At 45.2% G+C, this 14,484-nt stretch overlaps 1 protein-coding gene across 8 annotated transcripts in view; it reads right to left on the reverse strand.

The window, feature by feature from the left end:
* HYDIN (HYDIN axonemal central pair apparatus protein) overlaps nt 1-14,484 on the reverse strand; it is a 427,212-nt gene that overhangs the window by 71,034 nt on the left and 341,694 nt on the right. For 7 of the 8 annotated variants that reach the window (XM_079117081.1, XM_079117074.1, XM_079117076.1 and 4 more), the window contains 10 exons: nt 13,533-13,701; nt 12,804-13,042; nt 12,354-12,471; nt 10,881-11,088; nt 9,963-10,198; nt 7,909-8,060; nt 7,610-7,799; nt 4,031-4,133; nt 3,530-3,817; nt 1,954-2,096 (listed from right to left, as the gene is read on the reverse strand). In XM_079117081.1, coding sequence (XP_078973207.1) covers nt 1,954-2,096; nt 3,530-3,817; nt 4,031-4,133; nt 7,610-7,799; nt 7,909-8,060; nt 9,963-10,198; nt 10,881-11,088; nt 12,354-12,471; nt 12,804-13,042; nt 13,533-13,701 — 1,846 coding nt within the window. The remainder of the gene's footprint in view (nt 1-1,953; nt 2,097-3,529; nt 3,818-4,030; nt 4,134-7,609; nt 7,800-7,908; nt 8,061-9,962; nt 10,199-10,880; nt 11,089-12,353; nt 12,472-12,803; nt 13,043-13,532; nt 13,702-14,484) is intronic. The other variant, XM_079117080.1, reaches the window with a different exon arrangement.

Raw genomic sequence — 14,484 nt, forward strand, 5'->3', positions numbered from 1 at the left:
ATGGAGAGTTGGGTTTAAACCCAGGGAGCGTGGCTTCAAATGCTACAAGCAAACCACCTTATACTTTCAATCAATATGATCCATATAAATATAGAGTGATGAATTCAGTATGCTAGCAGTTGTCAGAATGTGGTCTAGTGACCCGGGGGATCCCCAAGACCTTTTCAGGGAGTCCATGTGGTAATCACTTCATCATAACACAAAGATGTTCTTTGACTTTTTCACTCTCGTTTTCTCACGAGCGAATGATGGAACTTTCTAAAGACTGCATATAATATTACATTAGATTGAATGTAAAAGCAGGTAGGAGAATCCACATGACTTTTATTAAGCCAGAGTTTAGAAAGATTTATAAAAATGTAAAATAATGCCACCCTTCCCACTTAATTTTTTGAAAATATAAATACTTTCGTAAAATATGGTATTTATATTAACATGTAGTAGGTTTATTATTATATTTTAAAATGAAAAAATACTTTTCCCAAAATATTCTCAGTTTTAATTTATAATATGGTAAATAATGATAGCTATAATCCAATAAACAAAAATTCTTTTGAGGGTTCTCAATAATATTTAATAATATAAAGAAGTCCTGAGACCAAGAAACTGGATTGCTGAACTATACTATTTACAAGGGAAATCCAATGTGATCTAAAACAAAATACATTATGAATTATCATATACAAGCACACACATATATACCACATATATACCAGGTATATTTCCACGTATGTGCCAGTTTTATGTTTCTGACAAGTAAAACATTCTCCCACTTCTGGAAAGTGAAGGGAACAGGCTTAGTATTTCCACAGGAATGTATGTGTGCCTGTGTGTGTGTGTGTGTGTGTGTGTGTGTGTGTGTGTGTGTGTACATAAATGGACAGTTAGATTATCTCTGCCTTCTTTAACTAACCCATTGGTAACACAGATAATGCTTCATATTAGATTATACTGTGTCCATTTCCTCATAAGTCATATGCAGATGATAGTAGCATTTGCCTTATAGCATTATGGTGACGATTAGGTAAATTAACCAGGGTCTTGGAGCTGGGACTGGAACATAGTATGCACTCAGTTTACAGAGGCTACTATTCAGGCCTCTAAATGGGGCCATGCTGGGGCTGGAATCTGTTAGGAGGATTTAATTAAATTTTATGTTCCTCCAGGAAATAAAGCTTATTCCTGATAGCACTCAAAGATTTAAAGGGGATAAGGATGAGTCCCCAACCCTCCAGCTGTATCCTCCTAGAGTTCTAGGCTTGAGCAGACTCAGAGGTTGCAGTGCATACACCTGGGTGTCCCCGTCACCTTGGAACTGAGGAGTGAACTGTCTCTGAAAAGCAACTGCTGGCCAGAGGCAAGAACCTGCGACAGTACTGTCCTGAGTCTCATTCAATGTTGAGCCTGGGTTAACATTTCACAAAATGTGCACTGTAAGATACTAAAAGAATTTTAAAAATTCCAAGAAAAGTAAAGTTAACTAGGTTAACTTTATTCCTGAAGGACTCTAGGAATCTTTAAGAGACAGATTAACTTGCAATATTTTCTAAATCTCAGTTGTCCACAGGACCCACTTAGCTTTTGATGAACCACTTCTGAGGGACTAATGTGCTACAGAACACACATATGGGGATGTAGTCCACAATGTGGGATGAGAAGGAAAGGCTGTGACCCGTATCAATCCTTTCAAGCCTCCACAGATTCTTCGTCTTTAGCAACAGTCTTGTTAGACTGCATCTCTGCTCTTCTCCTTTTTAGACCATGGTGCCATGGTGGATGTGAACACAGAGTGTCCTATGGGACCAGGTCTGAGTGTAGGATGGCTAGTGAGCACTCTCCCAGCTTGAGATACCTCCATCCCATTCCATGTATCCATGGAAATGGGCTGATCATCAGACTGGGGTTGGTTTAGACCTAAGGTAGTCCCAAACACAATGAATTGCTTTCACTTACCTGTGGGGAGAAAGATATTGTAGCTAAGAGGGGCCATTCGAACCGTATCACATTCACTTGGCTGTGATTAGTGATCGTGAAGCTCACGTTATAGCTGTTTCCAATGTGACAGTCTCCAAACTGGATGTGGTCCATCAGTGCAGCTAGGGGTTAGAAGCAGAAAGCAGTGAGTCCTCCCTAGAGGCTGGTTTCCTGTTGCAGGCAGGGCCTGACAGACTGTGTCACTCTCTCAGGCAACTCTTTCCTCCTTGGATAATTATATTTGAGAAACTGGGAATCTCTGGGTAGCAAGATCCCCTCTTCCAGGGGAATCTATCCATCTATCCATCCATCCATCTGTCCATCTGTCCGTCCATTTATCTACCCATCCATTCACCCACATGCATTGGCCCTCACCTCAACTGGTATAGGAGAAAACATAGGTCTCCAACTCCATTTCTTTGGTGAGACAATACAATTCAGGGTTAGATTGCCATGTAAAATAGGGAGACCCAGTTAAATTTGAATTATAGATAAACAATGAGTAATTGCTAAGATTAACATGTCCTATGCAATATTTTAGGGCATGCTTATGCTAAAAACTATTATTTATCTGATATTTAAATTTATTGGGAGCTCCTATATTCTGATATATTAAATCTGGCAACCCTACAATTGGTCTGAAATTTAATTTCTGAACTTGGGTTTGCTGCTGGCTCCTGTTTGACCCCTGAGAGGCCACTATGTAGTTTCAAAGAGAGGTGAAAGACCAAATACGTATGGAGTGCCAATTTCAATATATATTGTATAGACTCCCTAATTGTACATTCCAGGAATAATTAAGCTCCTGGGAAAACATTGAAACTGTGCCTATAACTCATTCTACAACCTTCAACCACATAATGAGAGTGCTGAACAAATGCTTTTTGGTAATTATCATGAGGTCATTTTTTCCCTGCTCCAAAGAATATGGCCACTAACTGGAAGGTTCAGTACTTGAGAGACTTCAGAGTGGCCTGAAACTTTAACATACTAACATACTAATAAATCCTCTGGGGATCTGGTTAAAATGCAGATTCTGATTAAGTAGGTCAGGGTGGGCCTGAAAATCCCATTTCTAGTGATACTGATGCTGTAGGTTCTCGGGTCACTCACTGAGGAGTGAGGCTGTGGAAAATAATGTTCTAGAGGTGGCGCAAACCTCCAGGATTCATGTTTCAGATGAAACAGACAGTGCCAACACAAGCCAGCCGAAAGACAAACGGAAAACTGCAAGGAGGCATTTGTTCACTTATGGCTGAACCAGAATTCGAATATCAAACTATCAGTTCTCTAAAAGCTGGAAACTTTCTTACTGATCTTGGCAATACTCGGACTCATTATGGTGCCCAGCATGAGCACACTGATGCTTGGTAAAGGATCACTGACTGAATATGAATACAGGAAAGGCAGAGGAAATGACTGAGCTAGGCACGAAAGAACACATGGTAATGAAGAGGAGATTCATTCCTAAATCCTCAATCTGTTGTTTAAATGTCACTCTCATTTAAAATGACCAAGTCCATAATTCTCAACACCTCACTGTTGATGTTCCCACCTGCCACCAAGTCTTCCATGGCATTGTCCTCGGCCATCTCTAAGACCTCCGAGACAGGCGAGGCCACCTGGCCAGGGGAAGGCACCAGCCCGTGGATGTTGTCCAAGGTGATGTCATCCTCATAGCCTTCTCCCACCATGTGGATGAGGGTCTCCTCATATTGGTTGTTGATCACTGACAAGTGGATGATGCCAGTCATTCTCCCAGCCTTCTGGGAGTGGAAAAAGACGTCAAATTCAGCTGTCTCTCCAGGAGAAACAACCAGGGAGGCTGTGTGGGGTTTTTTTGCTGCAAAGAGAAGAAAGAAAATAAAATTTAGAATCTGTTCAGGGAAATATGTACCCATAAAGACCCTGGAAGCAACCCTATGCTGGGAATGAACTTTGGCTGGAGGCTCTTGGTGACAAGACTGGGCATCCAATTCTGGCTGGGTCCTAAGAAGTCCGCAACAACCCTGCCACTGAAATCCATTGCCCTCCAGAGGCACGGGACCCCACTTACCCTTTTCATTTGGTTTGTTTTCCTCTGTGATGTAGATGAAGGAGGTGTTGGGCCTCCCTTTTAGGGAGAAGACTCCTAGCTGGTCCCGCAGGTCCACATGCAGCTGGAAGGAGGAAGGCAGGGTTGAGTGTTGAACTTATAAGAAGGCTGCTCACGAGTTTTGAATCTGAGGCGTGATACTGTGCTGTGGATGGGCAGGACAGCAAAAGGTGCCATATTCGCTTTTTTGAGTTTCTTATTAATAGATATAATCAGTGTTAGGCCCCAGGGAACACAATAAATTCAGACAGGTCAGACCTTATTGTGTAAGTGAGGAACTGGGGGACCAGAGAGTATAGGTGACCTTTAGATCACAATGGCTAGATGGTAACAAAATGGCATTGCTCACACTGGTGTTCCAGGGAGAGGCAGTTGTAAGGTCTGTACTAGACTGATAAAATGGAAACGAACACTCAGAAGTCTGTGAGGGCCTGTACGAATGTGAATTCCTAGAAGCCAGCACCTCTAAGGCACTATGCTTTTGTTGCCTAGAGTCATGGTGTGCATCGTGCCAGAGGAAGACAAGGTGGGGCCCTGACCTACTCTGGGAAAATAAGTAGTTTCCAGCCTAGTGGAAGCAAAATAAGATAAAAGTCACATGTCTGATTTTGGGTATGAGAAATCAGTGACATTTTTAGAAGACAGTAATATGGACACCATCATAAGCAAGACTGAGTGCTACGAAAAAATGTGGCATGTAGAAGGAAGACATAGTGACATGATCTGGGAAGCTTCTGAGATGAGAGGTTCTCTGTTCAGAAATAAATTACCAAGAAAGTATGTGGAGGAATTGTATGGAAAAATATTGACATAAAAGGCTGGAATACACGGGTGGGAATCCTGAATGTTGCTCTTGGTGGAGAGTCTACTCTGAAAAAGTAGAGATTCTTCCCAAAGTTTTTCTGTGAGATTAATAAACAAAAGTTGTTACAAATAATTACAGAAACAGGGAGTAGGTGGGCAGGAATACCCTGAACTAGATGCTATCTTTTTAAGAACCCGCAATAATGGAAACAATGCAGGATAATGGCAAACTTGGTAGACTAAACTCAAGACAATTAAAAAATCCTAGACTAAATATAAAAAAATTGAAAGCATCAGAGAGCTAAGAAGACAATGAAGAGAAACCAGATGAAGACCTGGGGCAGAATGAGAATCCAGAATGGTCTGCTCAACTCCCTGTGCTGTTTTTGACCTGAGGCATCTGTCAATCTGGAAGGGGTAGATGGGTGGGGGCACTTATCTGCACTTTTGACAGTCTCTTGGTCTTTGCAAAGAGGGCAAAGGTCCAAAGTCTGTGAAAGGTTGGGGTTTTTTCTTTGGGCTGGGACTTCAAAGGTCATCACCATATGATTAAAGGTGAGCTGGGTATAAGCCAATTCTCCTAACAATAGCAATCCTGCTCTGAGTTCTCTAGGCAAACAAAAAAAATCTCAAGTCCTAAAACTAGTTTTAGGTGATCTTGAATTTTTAGTGCCCCCAACTACTAGGCAAAAGCAAATAAAATTCATTTCTGAAGAAAAAGAACAGAACACCGTTCTTAAGTCTAGTTATTTTAAAATAATTTAATAAATATAATACCAAACATTTCCATTCAAAAGATAACCAGGTATATGAGACAGGACAATATGGGCAAGATTGAGCAGAAATAGCAGATCAAGAAACCTGCATAGGGACTTTGAATTTTGGAAGTATCACATACAGACTGTAAAATGGCTATAGTTACTATATTCAAGAAATAAAAGCCAAGTCTGACAATTTCAGCATGAAACTGGAAATCATAACAGTTGATTATACAGATTGGAAAACCCCCCAATAGAAATTCTAGAGCTGGAATATATGATCATTAAAGAACTTGTAAAAGTTTAACAGAAGAATTGAAATAGCTCAAGGGAGAGTTAATGAACTGAAGATAGATGTGCTAGTCATCTTTCCATCACTATAATATAATACCCTTCATTTCTTGTGAAATGAAGAGAGGTTTATTTTGACTCATAGTTCTGAAGGCTCAAGTCCAAGATTAGATGGCCACATTTATTTGGGCCTGTGGAGAGGGGTAGCACATCATGATCAGAGAGCATGTCAGAGCAGGCAGTTATATCACAAGTCAGAAAGGAGAGAGAGGGAGGGAGGGAGGATGGGAGAGAGAGAGAAGATGGGGGAGGGAGAGAGAGAGAAGATGGGGGAGAGAGAGAGAAGGTGGGGGAGAGAGAGAGAGAAGGTGGGGGAGAGAGAGAGAGAGAGGGAGGGAGAGAGAGAGAGAGGGAGGACTGGAAGGGTCTCACAGTCCTTTTTGAGGATATCCCCAATGACCTGAGGACCCCTGACTAGGCTAGGTCTATAGCACCTCCTTTACCACCACCCTGGCCCAAACCTTTACATATTCAACAAATAGCAACAGATCAAAAGAAATCATGCAGAATGAAGCCTGGAGAAAAATGAATGCAAAATTCTATAAGGATGAGAGACATGGCAGATAGAGCAAGAAGGTCCTCAATGCATTTAACTCGCATCCCAGAAGGAGTGATGGGAGAGAATGGAATAGAAACAATGGAAGTTTCCCAAGTTAATTTGATAACAAGTCACAGAATCAAGAAGCCTGGTGAATTAAAAGAAAGGTTAAATGAAAAGAAACTCATTGGACTGGGGTTGTGGCTCAGTGGTAGAGCACTTGCCTAGCATGTGTGAGGCATTGGGTTTGATTCTCAGCACCACATATAAATAAATGAATAAAATAAAGGTTCATCAACATCTAAAAAAGATTTAAAAAATAAACTCATAGCTGGACATATCATAGTGGAACTGTAGAAAACAAATGAAAAGTGAAAATGTTAAAGGCAGTTGGAGAGAGTTGCCTTAAAAGAACATTTTCAACTCTTGGTTGACCTTTTCAGCACAAACAACAGAAATCAGAATGTGTTGATGAAAGAAGACAATGACTAAGCCAAAATTACATAGTCATTAAAAATTCCATTAAAAGTGAAAGAAACTGACTGGGGTGGCACACATCTCTAATCCCAATAGCTAGGAAGGCTGAAGCAGGAGGATCACAAGTTCAAGTCAAGCCTGAGCAACTTCAGAGAGACCCTGTCTCAAAATAGAAAATAAAAAGATGAGGAGATAGTTCAGTGGTAAAGCATCTCTGGTTCAATTCCTAAAAATATCCCCGAAGCCCTTTAAAGCCCTAATAAAGTTTCCTTTCTTGTTTTTTTTTTCTCATTACAAATGTAATATTCATTACAGAAAAAATGAGAACATAAAGAAGACAATAAGGATGTGCCTAATCCCACCTCTTCAACTTGGTGGACATCATCATGTACTACCTAACCCAGTAGTTATTAGTGTCCTGTGTCATTTGATTTCCTATGTCCCAAGAGGGCAGAGAACATGGCAGATTCCCCTCTGTATGCCCCATGTCTCACACACAGGTTAATGCTTGGGGACTGTCAGAGAAGCAGATGGCAGAGACCCCAATGTCTAAAGTCTAACTTCTGAATGACTCTTCCCCTTTCCACCCCTCACTTCACCCTCAAGTATTACCTGGGCAGCGATGGTGCCATTGTTCTTGAGGATGAGAGGCAGTTTCTCTGAATGCCCCAGCAGCAGCCTCTTAAAGAGGAGCAAGGGGTTTCCATATTGGTTGTAGAGAACTGGCCGCACAACGGTCACTCGTGGGAGGGTTCCCTCGCCAACAACATCAAACACGAGGCCTCGGTTCCTCGCCAGATGGCTGCAGGAAACAGGAAGATCAAGGGCTGGCATTCAGGCCTGGCAAGAATGACACTTCACAGAGCATGTGGGCTACAGGTCTGCTGCAGGAAGGGACCTGGGAGCCGTACCTGGGCAAGCCATCCAAGGTAGCCTCAAAGATGCACTGGTAGGTCTGCATGGTCTGTGGGGTGAAGAACACTGTGGCAAAGGCATGTGAGCGACTGGCAACGCACATCTTGTTGGGTTCCACTTCAAAGATGTCGGTGATGCGTGCGGTGACCTGGTGAGGGGGAGTAGAGGCCAGAGTGTGTTGGCTGCTCTGCATTTACATTGGGGCTTGCTGCTCATGTCTCCCGCCTTGCTGTGCACTCCCCCTCATCAAAGCTCGGTGCTAGCAAAGCTCCATTGCCTACAGAGTCATGGGCCCTGGAAGGAGCCACCTAGACATTGGGATCCTCTCCTAAGCAATATCTAGTTGCATTCGAGTTTTGACTCAAATAAATGAACCAAGTCAGTCAAGCAGATGTTCTTCCATCACCCTACCCTCTGTCACCTACATCAAGATGCCTCAAGATTGTTGTTGGTGGCTACTGAGCTGGAACCACATACAGGATGAGGAAACCAGACTATAGAAAGGAGCAACAGAAACAACCTGAGAGACAAGTGGCCTTTAAAAGATGGATGGAGTATCTGCTGGTCTTCTGAAGGCTAGTTCCAGTCCCAATGAGTTATGGCTCTATGACATGTTCTTGGGTTCATTGCTGTAAATCTTGCATTATTTGGGTTAACTTGTGTGGGGTTCTGCTCCTTGTAACCCCAAGGGTCTTGGCTAGAGCAACCCCGCACAGCATTTCATCTGTTCTCAACCTCTGGTGGTGTTTGGGGGCTGTGGGAACTTCTGGCATGGCTTTGAACCAATTTTTCATTCTCATGGGAAGTAGGTGGGAACTACCCCTTATTCTTAAGCTGAGGACATTAAGGTGTCTTTGGCCTTTGTGGGGATTCCCTTCAGATTTGCACACTGGGGAGGAGGAGAACGGTCTCCTCCTCCTGCAAATCCCCTGTTACGGTCTCTGGATAGAAACCAGGCTTGTACAGTTTAAGAACAGATAAGGAGAAAGCTGCCCCTTAGGATTACAACTAAGATTGGAGAATAAAGGCTGGATGTCACCAGTGCCTGAGGGAAGTCATAAAGAAGATTAGATGGACTTCCTGACTCTCCCTCTCGGGTCAGGGAGTCCTCTGGGAATGCACACTATCTATGAGGTGCTAAGTAGAGACCCCTTGGAGACGTCCGCACCCCCATTAGCCACAAACAATGCTAATTCTAGGGCATGAGGACCACTTGGGCTCATAGTCCACTTTTGAGCAGAGAACTGAGGTAGCCTAAGACTAGGCAGTATTTGCAGTACACATGATTAGAAACCATTGGTGGCAGAAACCCTTCGCTTAAGTCCTTCTTCATGCCTGCTGTCCTAGATTTTTTGTTCCTCTGTGAGGGAAAGGAACTCAGTACACTCCACCTTAGAGAGAGCAGGCAGTTTAGAGTCTAACAGACCCTGAGATGGGCAATTATTATTTGCTTGAACAAGGGTAAAGCTGGACTTTAAGTCTAGCTGTGCATTTCTAGGCCCTGGAACCCAGGGGGATAATTTAGCTTTTCTGAGCCTCAGTTTCCCTAACCAAATAAGGGATAATAACACAAAGTCTGGAAGAGTCACGGTGAGGGTGAAATGAGGCAATAGGTGTAAATCTTTCAATATAGTTGCTGTCACAAGGCGCTGGGGGCAGGGGGCTCAGTAAACGTTTGCCACTTCACCTTATCCTTAAGAACTGACACACTCCAAATCTCTCTGACCAGGAGAACATGCAGTTTGAGGCAGACCGATCTCAAGCTTGGACTCCCTTAATGCTCTGTCTGTCTCAGGCACACAGTGCGAGTTTGATGGATGAATGAACTGCTCATTAGTGTATCTCAGTTTATCCCAGAGGTGCCAAGGGGACACACACCTGCTGGGACAAAAGTATGGCCCTTGGCCAAGGAGAGGTGACCCTGTGACCTCAGAGAACTTCCAGCAGGGCTTAGAGCCATCCAGATACAGAGGCTCTAGAGCAGGAGCTTCCCAGAGCCCTTTCCCTGACTTCTGCCAACATGGTGGGCTAGGCCTTTGGAGCCCTTTACCTTATTGGAGATGGGCTTAACTACAATGTTGACATCACAGGCGATCTTTCCCAGGTTGCTGATCTTGAACCGAGCTTTGGCCTGATGGCCCACCAGGACATTGCAAAAAATGAACTTGTTCTCATCCTCCACAAACAGTCCCCCGCTCTCTATGGTCTGCAGGATGTGGTATAGGTTGGGGCTGGTACAGATCTGGTGCTCTTCAAATATCAAAGCACTGTTGTCTGTCACAAAGGCTGGGGAAGGGAGGAAGACTGTTAGATGATGCCTGGGTGCAGATTCCTGCCTCTCTGTCATGTCTGGATGTTCTGGTTCTGACAAAGGCAAGTCGCAGAGGAGATGTAGGGAAATCTACACAAGGGGCTGAGTGATGGGACAAATTCTACCACCTCTTCCTCTTTTGTTCTGTCCTTGCTGGTCGCTACATCTTGATCAGCCTTTTCCTGCCAATGGCAAGGAAGGGTGAGACCGAGGGCTGGGGTGGGCCTGGGAAGAAGGAGGCACTTGGGCCACTTGGGCTTAAGACTCCAGCAAAGAGGAATTCTCTCAGTTCTCTCTGTGCTTACTCTGAGCTCTTGCTGGGTTGGAATTTTAGCATTATTCTCTGGGCATGTGTCACATGCAGGGAGGGAGTGGCCCAAGCAGAGTGGCACTTGTGTTCCCAGGAGTCACCCTTCGTCACCATGATTCTCAGATAAGGATACTTACTTGAGAATCCGGGGCTAGACTCGGGGAGGCAAGAGCTGAAGCATACGTCCTCTCCCATCTATGCACACATGTGAGGCTTTAAGGGACAGACAGTATGACTTCCTAGAGGAAGTGCTGAGGTCCTAAAGAAGGTGGCCCTGCCTCATCTGCTGGACATCTTAAAGGAATTTTCCTGAAGAGGGAGGGGCTGTCCAATCTAAGTGGCAGTACCTGGCATACATGCTTCGGCAAGCAGCGTGTAAGGAATGCCACCCGGATATTCTCGAGGGTCTCGGTCAGTGATATCGATGGCTATGAACTCCTCGCACCTTCCCACGGGGTCAGCCACGCAATCAACGGTGATGACCTGCTGCCCTCCGGGAGGAACGGAGCCGTACCCCGGGTACACGGTGAACATGCCATGAGAGAAGCGGGCCTGCTGGACAAGGTGGGAGGGACAGAGGCAGAGTGGGGGACAGAGCCTGAGGCCTTCCACCAGAGTCAGGAGGGGTGGAAGGCCTCGTCTCTCCCTGCGGTCACTGCTTGACCCCCACCCCTCTCCTCGTGGAGGAATGGAGGGCCAGGGGCTCCTCATGGACAGGCTCCCAGTGCTTTCTCCTCTGCACATTCCTCCTGACCAGCCATGCCCGAAGCAAAGGCTTAATGAAGCAGAGCATCCACGTCATATAACACTTCTCTGGGCAGGGGTCTCAAAGCAGAGGGGTACGGAATGGAGCAGGGGTTAAGCTTAGGAGGTTTGAGTCAGATACACCTGGGTCAGAACCCCAGCCTTGCTATGTATTAACTATTTGACTTTGGACAAGTGACTTCTCTGTTTTTCAGTTTATGGATGTATGAAATGGGGCAAAACTCCCTCTATCCCTCAGGGATCACTGTAGGTTGAGGTGAAAAGAATATGTTTGAAGCAAACAGCATAGCATCTGGCATAGAATTAGGGCTCACAAAAGGGGGGATGTTAGTTGAGGAGGAGTCCCTGGATGACTTTGGGGTGCCCAGCTCTCCCCTGCCCTGTCATGGCTCTCAGGATGACTGTAGAATGTGCTGAGACTGCAGTGCCCTAAGATAAGGAGAAGCTGTCTGGGACAGCCTGGCTTGGTCCTCAATCCTCCTAGAAGAGGGTGTCCTGCAATGTGTTAGCTCAGAGATCCAAGTTTCTCCAGGGGTATAAGACCTAGAGCAGAATGCTTTTGGGGTCCCTCAGCCTGGGAGCGGGGCAGGCTGGCACACGGGACTCCTTTGGTGGGTGCTCTTCACACAGGGTGTCTGTAGGGATGAGGCCCCTGGTTTGGAGAGGTGGGACTGCACTGTGATACGTGGAGGCTGCTGTTGGCCTGACTTGGTCCCTGCCTTGAACCTGTGCTGTGTGCTGGGCTTCCCCATCGAGGCAGAGAAGCACTTCTTTCCAGGCTTCCATTTCTTGTAAACAAATGATTCTCGATTAAACTACATAAGAAAAGTTAGAGTAAGTTTAAGACACCGGCAAGCCAACAAAGCCTTTAAAGCAAAAGAGGATATCCAAAGGAAAGGCTGTCCACCATTGCTTAAGATGAAAGTGAGATTTTAAAACTTAATATTCCTGCCGTGGTGGATTCAAATCCCATTCTCTTAGGCAGGTGTTCTGTGGCAAGAACTGGTTGAAAGAAGGCCTTACCTGGGCTTCTGTGGATAAGGAAGGTCACTTACCTGGTTTGTGAGGGTCACATCTTTTTGAAGTGAGTCTGAGAACTTGGCTGTTTTGGAAGCGCCAGTCTTGAAGAAACTCTCACTTTCCCGGGTTCTTGTGTGTCGACCGTGGCCAGCTCTGAATGAGGAGGAAGAGTGCACTCTCAGGTTTGGGGGTGGCATTGTAAGGTCTTTCCTCCTAGGCATGTAGGGTGGTGTTTCTTTGCCCAAGAGGATAGCAGAGTGGCATAGTTAGCTTGGTATGCACTGACCAAACTCATGGACAATTTTAAGGAAACTATGTAGTAATCACACTTATTCATAAGAACACTGGAAATTACTGTAAAGAAAGGTGCTATTGTCCTCAGAAAACTTGGAATGGACCCACCATTTGACCCAGTTATCCCACTCCTCGGTTTATACCCAAAGGTGGTACTGGAATGGCCTGAGTTAAGTGAATACTTGTCTTACATTTTCTTCTGGTGCATGTGGCTTTCCCCTGTCAGCCTGTAGAGGGCGTACTTGAAGTCAATAATGCCTTGGTTTTCTATGGTGAAGGTGGTACTCTTGCGAGTGCCGCAGATCAAAGCCCCAAAGTTGATGATGGAGGAGGGGCTGATGTTGTATTTGGAATGCACTGCATTCACAGAACACTTAATTGGGATGCTGGCAATGATCTCACTTCCTTCTGCAAGATTGGGCTCAATGATCTGGAAAGGGAAGAAGGTTGGGTTGACATCAGCCATCTGCGTAGCTACAGAAACCCTTCCATTGTCTTTTTCATTTCCTGCTCTTGGCATTTCACTTTGTATTATTGTGTTGACTGTAATATCAACAGACACCAGCATGGGGCTTGCTGTGTACTGGCCAGATGTCAACAGGGAGCAACTGTGACTTCCGTGTTCAGTTCCCCACTCTTGTGCTTGAGGATAGAATGCAGCTTCCTTGTCTCTCATGCTCCCCAAAGACTTGGAGACACATTTTCCCTCTTGTTCCATTTTTGATGACTCTGTACATCTCCTGACTACCCTGCCACTGCCCCGTGCCTACTGGTTGGGACCAAACTCTGTTGCATTCTACCTGGTTGCCATCCAGACCACTCTCCCTTCGCCTCTGGGGCATGGATTAGATCATCCATGTACCCGTTTTTCAGCAAGACACATCCTGTCACTGAGCAGCCCCCACTCTAAGCTTTCTCACCTGACAGCGCAGAATGGGCTGGTGCTCGACCTTCACTTCCCTTCTGGCCCGAAAGAACACTTGGACATTTGTGGGCTTTTCTGATGCAGTCAGTGAGCCCTTTTTGGGTTGGACTGTGATCAAGGAATTCATATTGACGGAAGAAATCCCTACGGAGTCCACAGTAAAGCTGGAAGACAGTATAGAGAGTCAGTTTAAGTCATTACCAGGAAACTGAAAATACTAGAGAGGAGAATATAGGCTGCTAAGGACCCTGTCATGTCTTTGGCCCTGTTTAACTGCTATGCCAGGAATGTCGACTGTGCTTTGTGCAGTAGATTACAGGATCGACTGGACCAGGGATTGATGCATGAGGCAAAGAGTGCTATCCTTTCTCCCATGGTCAATAGGTGCCCTTGCAGGAGATCTCTGTTTAATAGGAACACTTGCTATTGGAAAATATCAGCTAAATTAACTCTCTTCTCCTTCCTGTCTGTCTTTGTCTCTTTTTACTTCTCTCTTTTAGAGTGGACACAGCACACACAGATGGAAGCCAGGGGACCTAGGGGGAGAAGGCAGAGGCAGAAGTCATGCAACAGAGGAACAGAGAGTAAAGTCCATGGCCCAACAGGGATGAGGCGAGGACCACAGAGAGGAGCTGACTAGAACAATGGTGCAGGGACTGGACAGATACAAGGAACTTAGGTGGAAGTGGGACACCTGGAGTTGCTGTGGGGGTCTGACTGTCACCCCATGCTTCAGGGACCAACTGGCTCAATTGCCTCATGCGCAGTGCCTCTGTTTTCTATTCCCTGCATTGCAGGAAGCCACCCATGGCTTGTATGCAAACCAAGCTTGGTTGAGCTATTAAACAGGAAGATCTGGCCTCAGGAACTGCTTGAGTCATGTGGTAATCCTGCGTTGGTTCACTGCTGAAGTTCAAATGCAAGCCCTCTATGTGGGAGTGACCTGC

The sequence above is a fragment of the Sciurus vulgaris genome, assembly GCF_902686455.1.
Source record: "Sciurus vulgaris genome assembly, chromosome: 17".
Classification (NCBI taxonomy): Eukaryota; Metazoa; Chordata; class Mammalia; order Rodentia; family Sciuridae; genus Sciurus; species Sciurus vulgaris.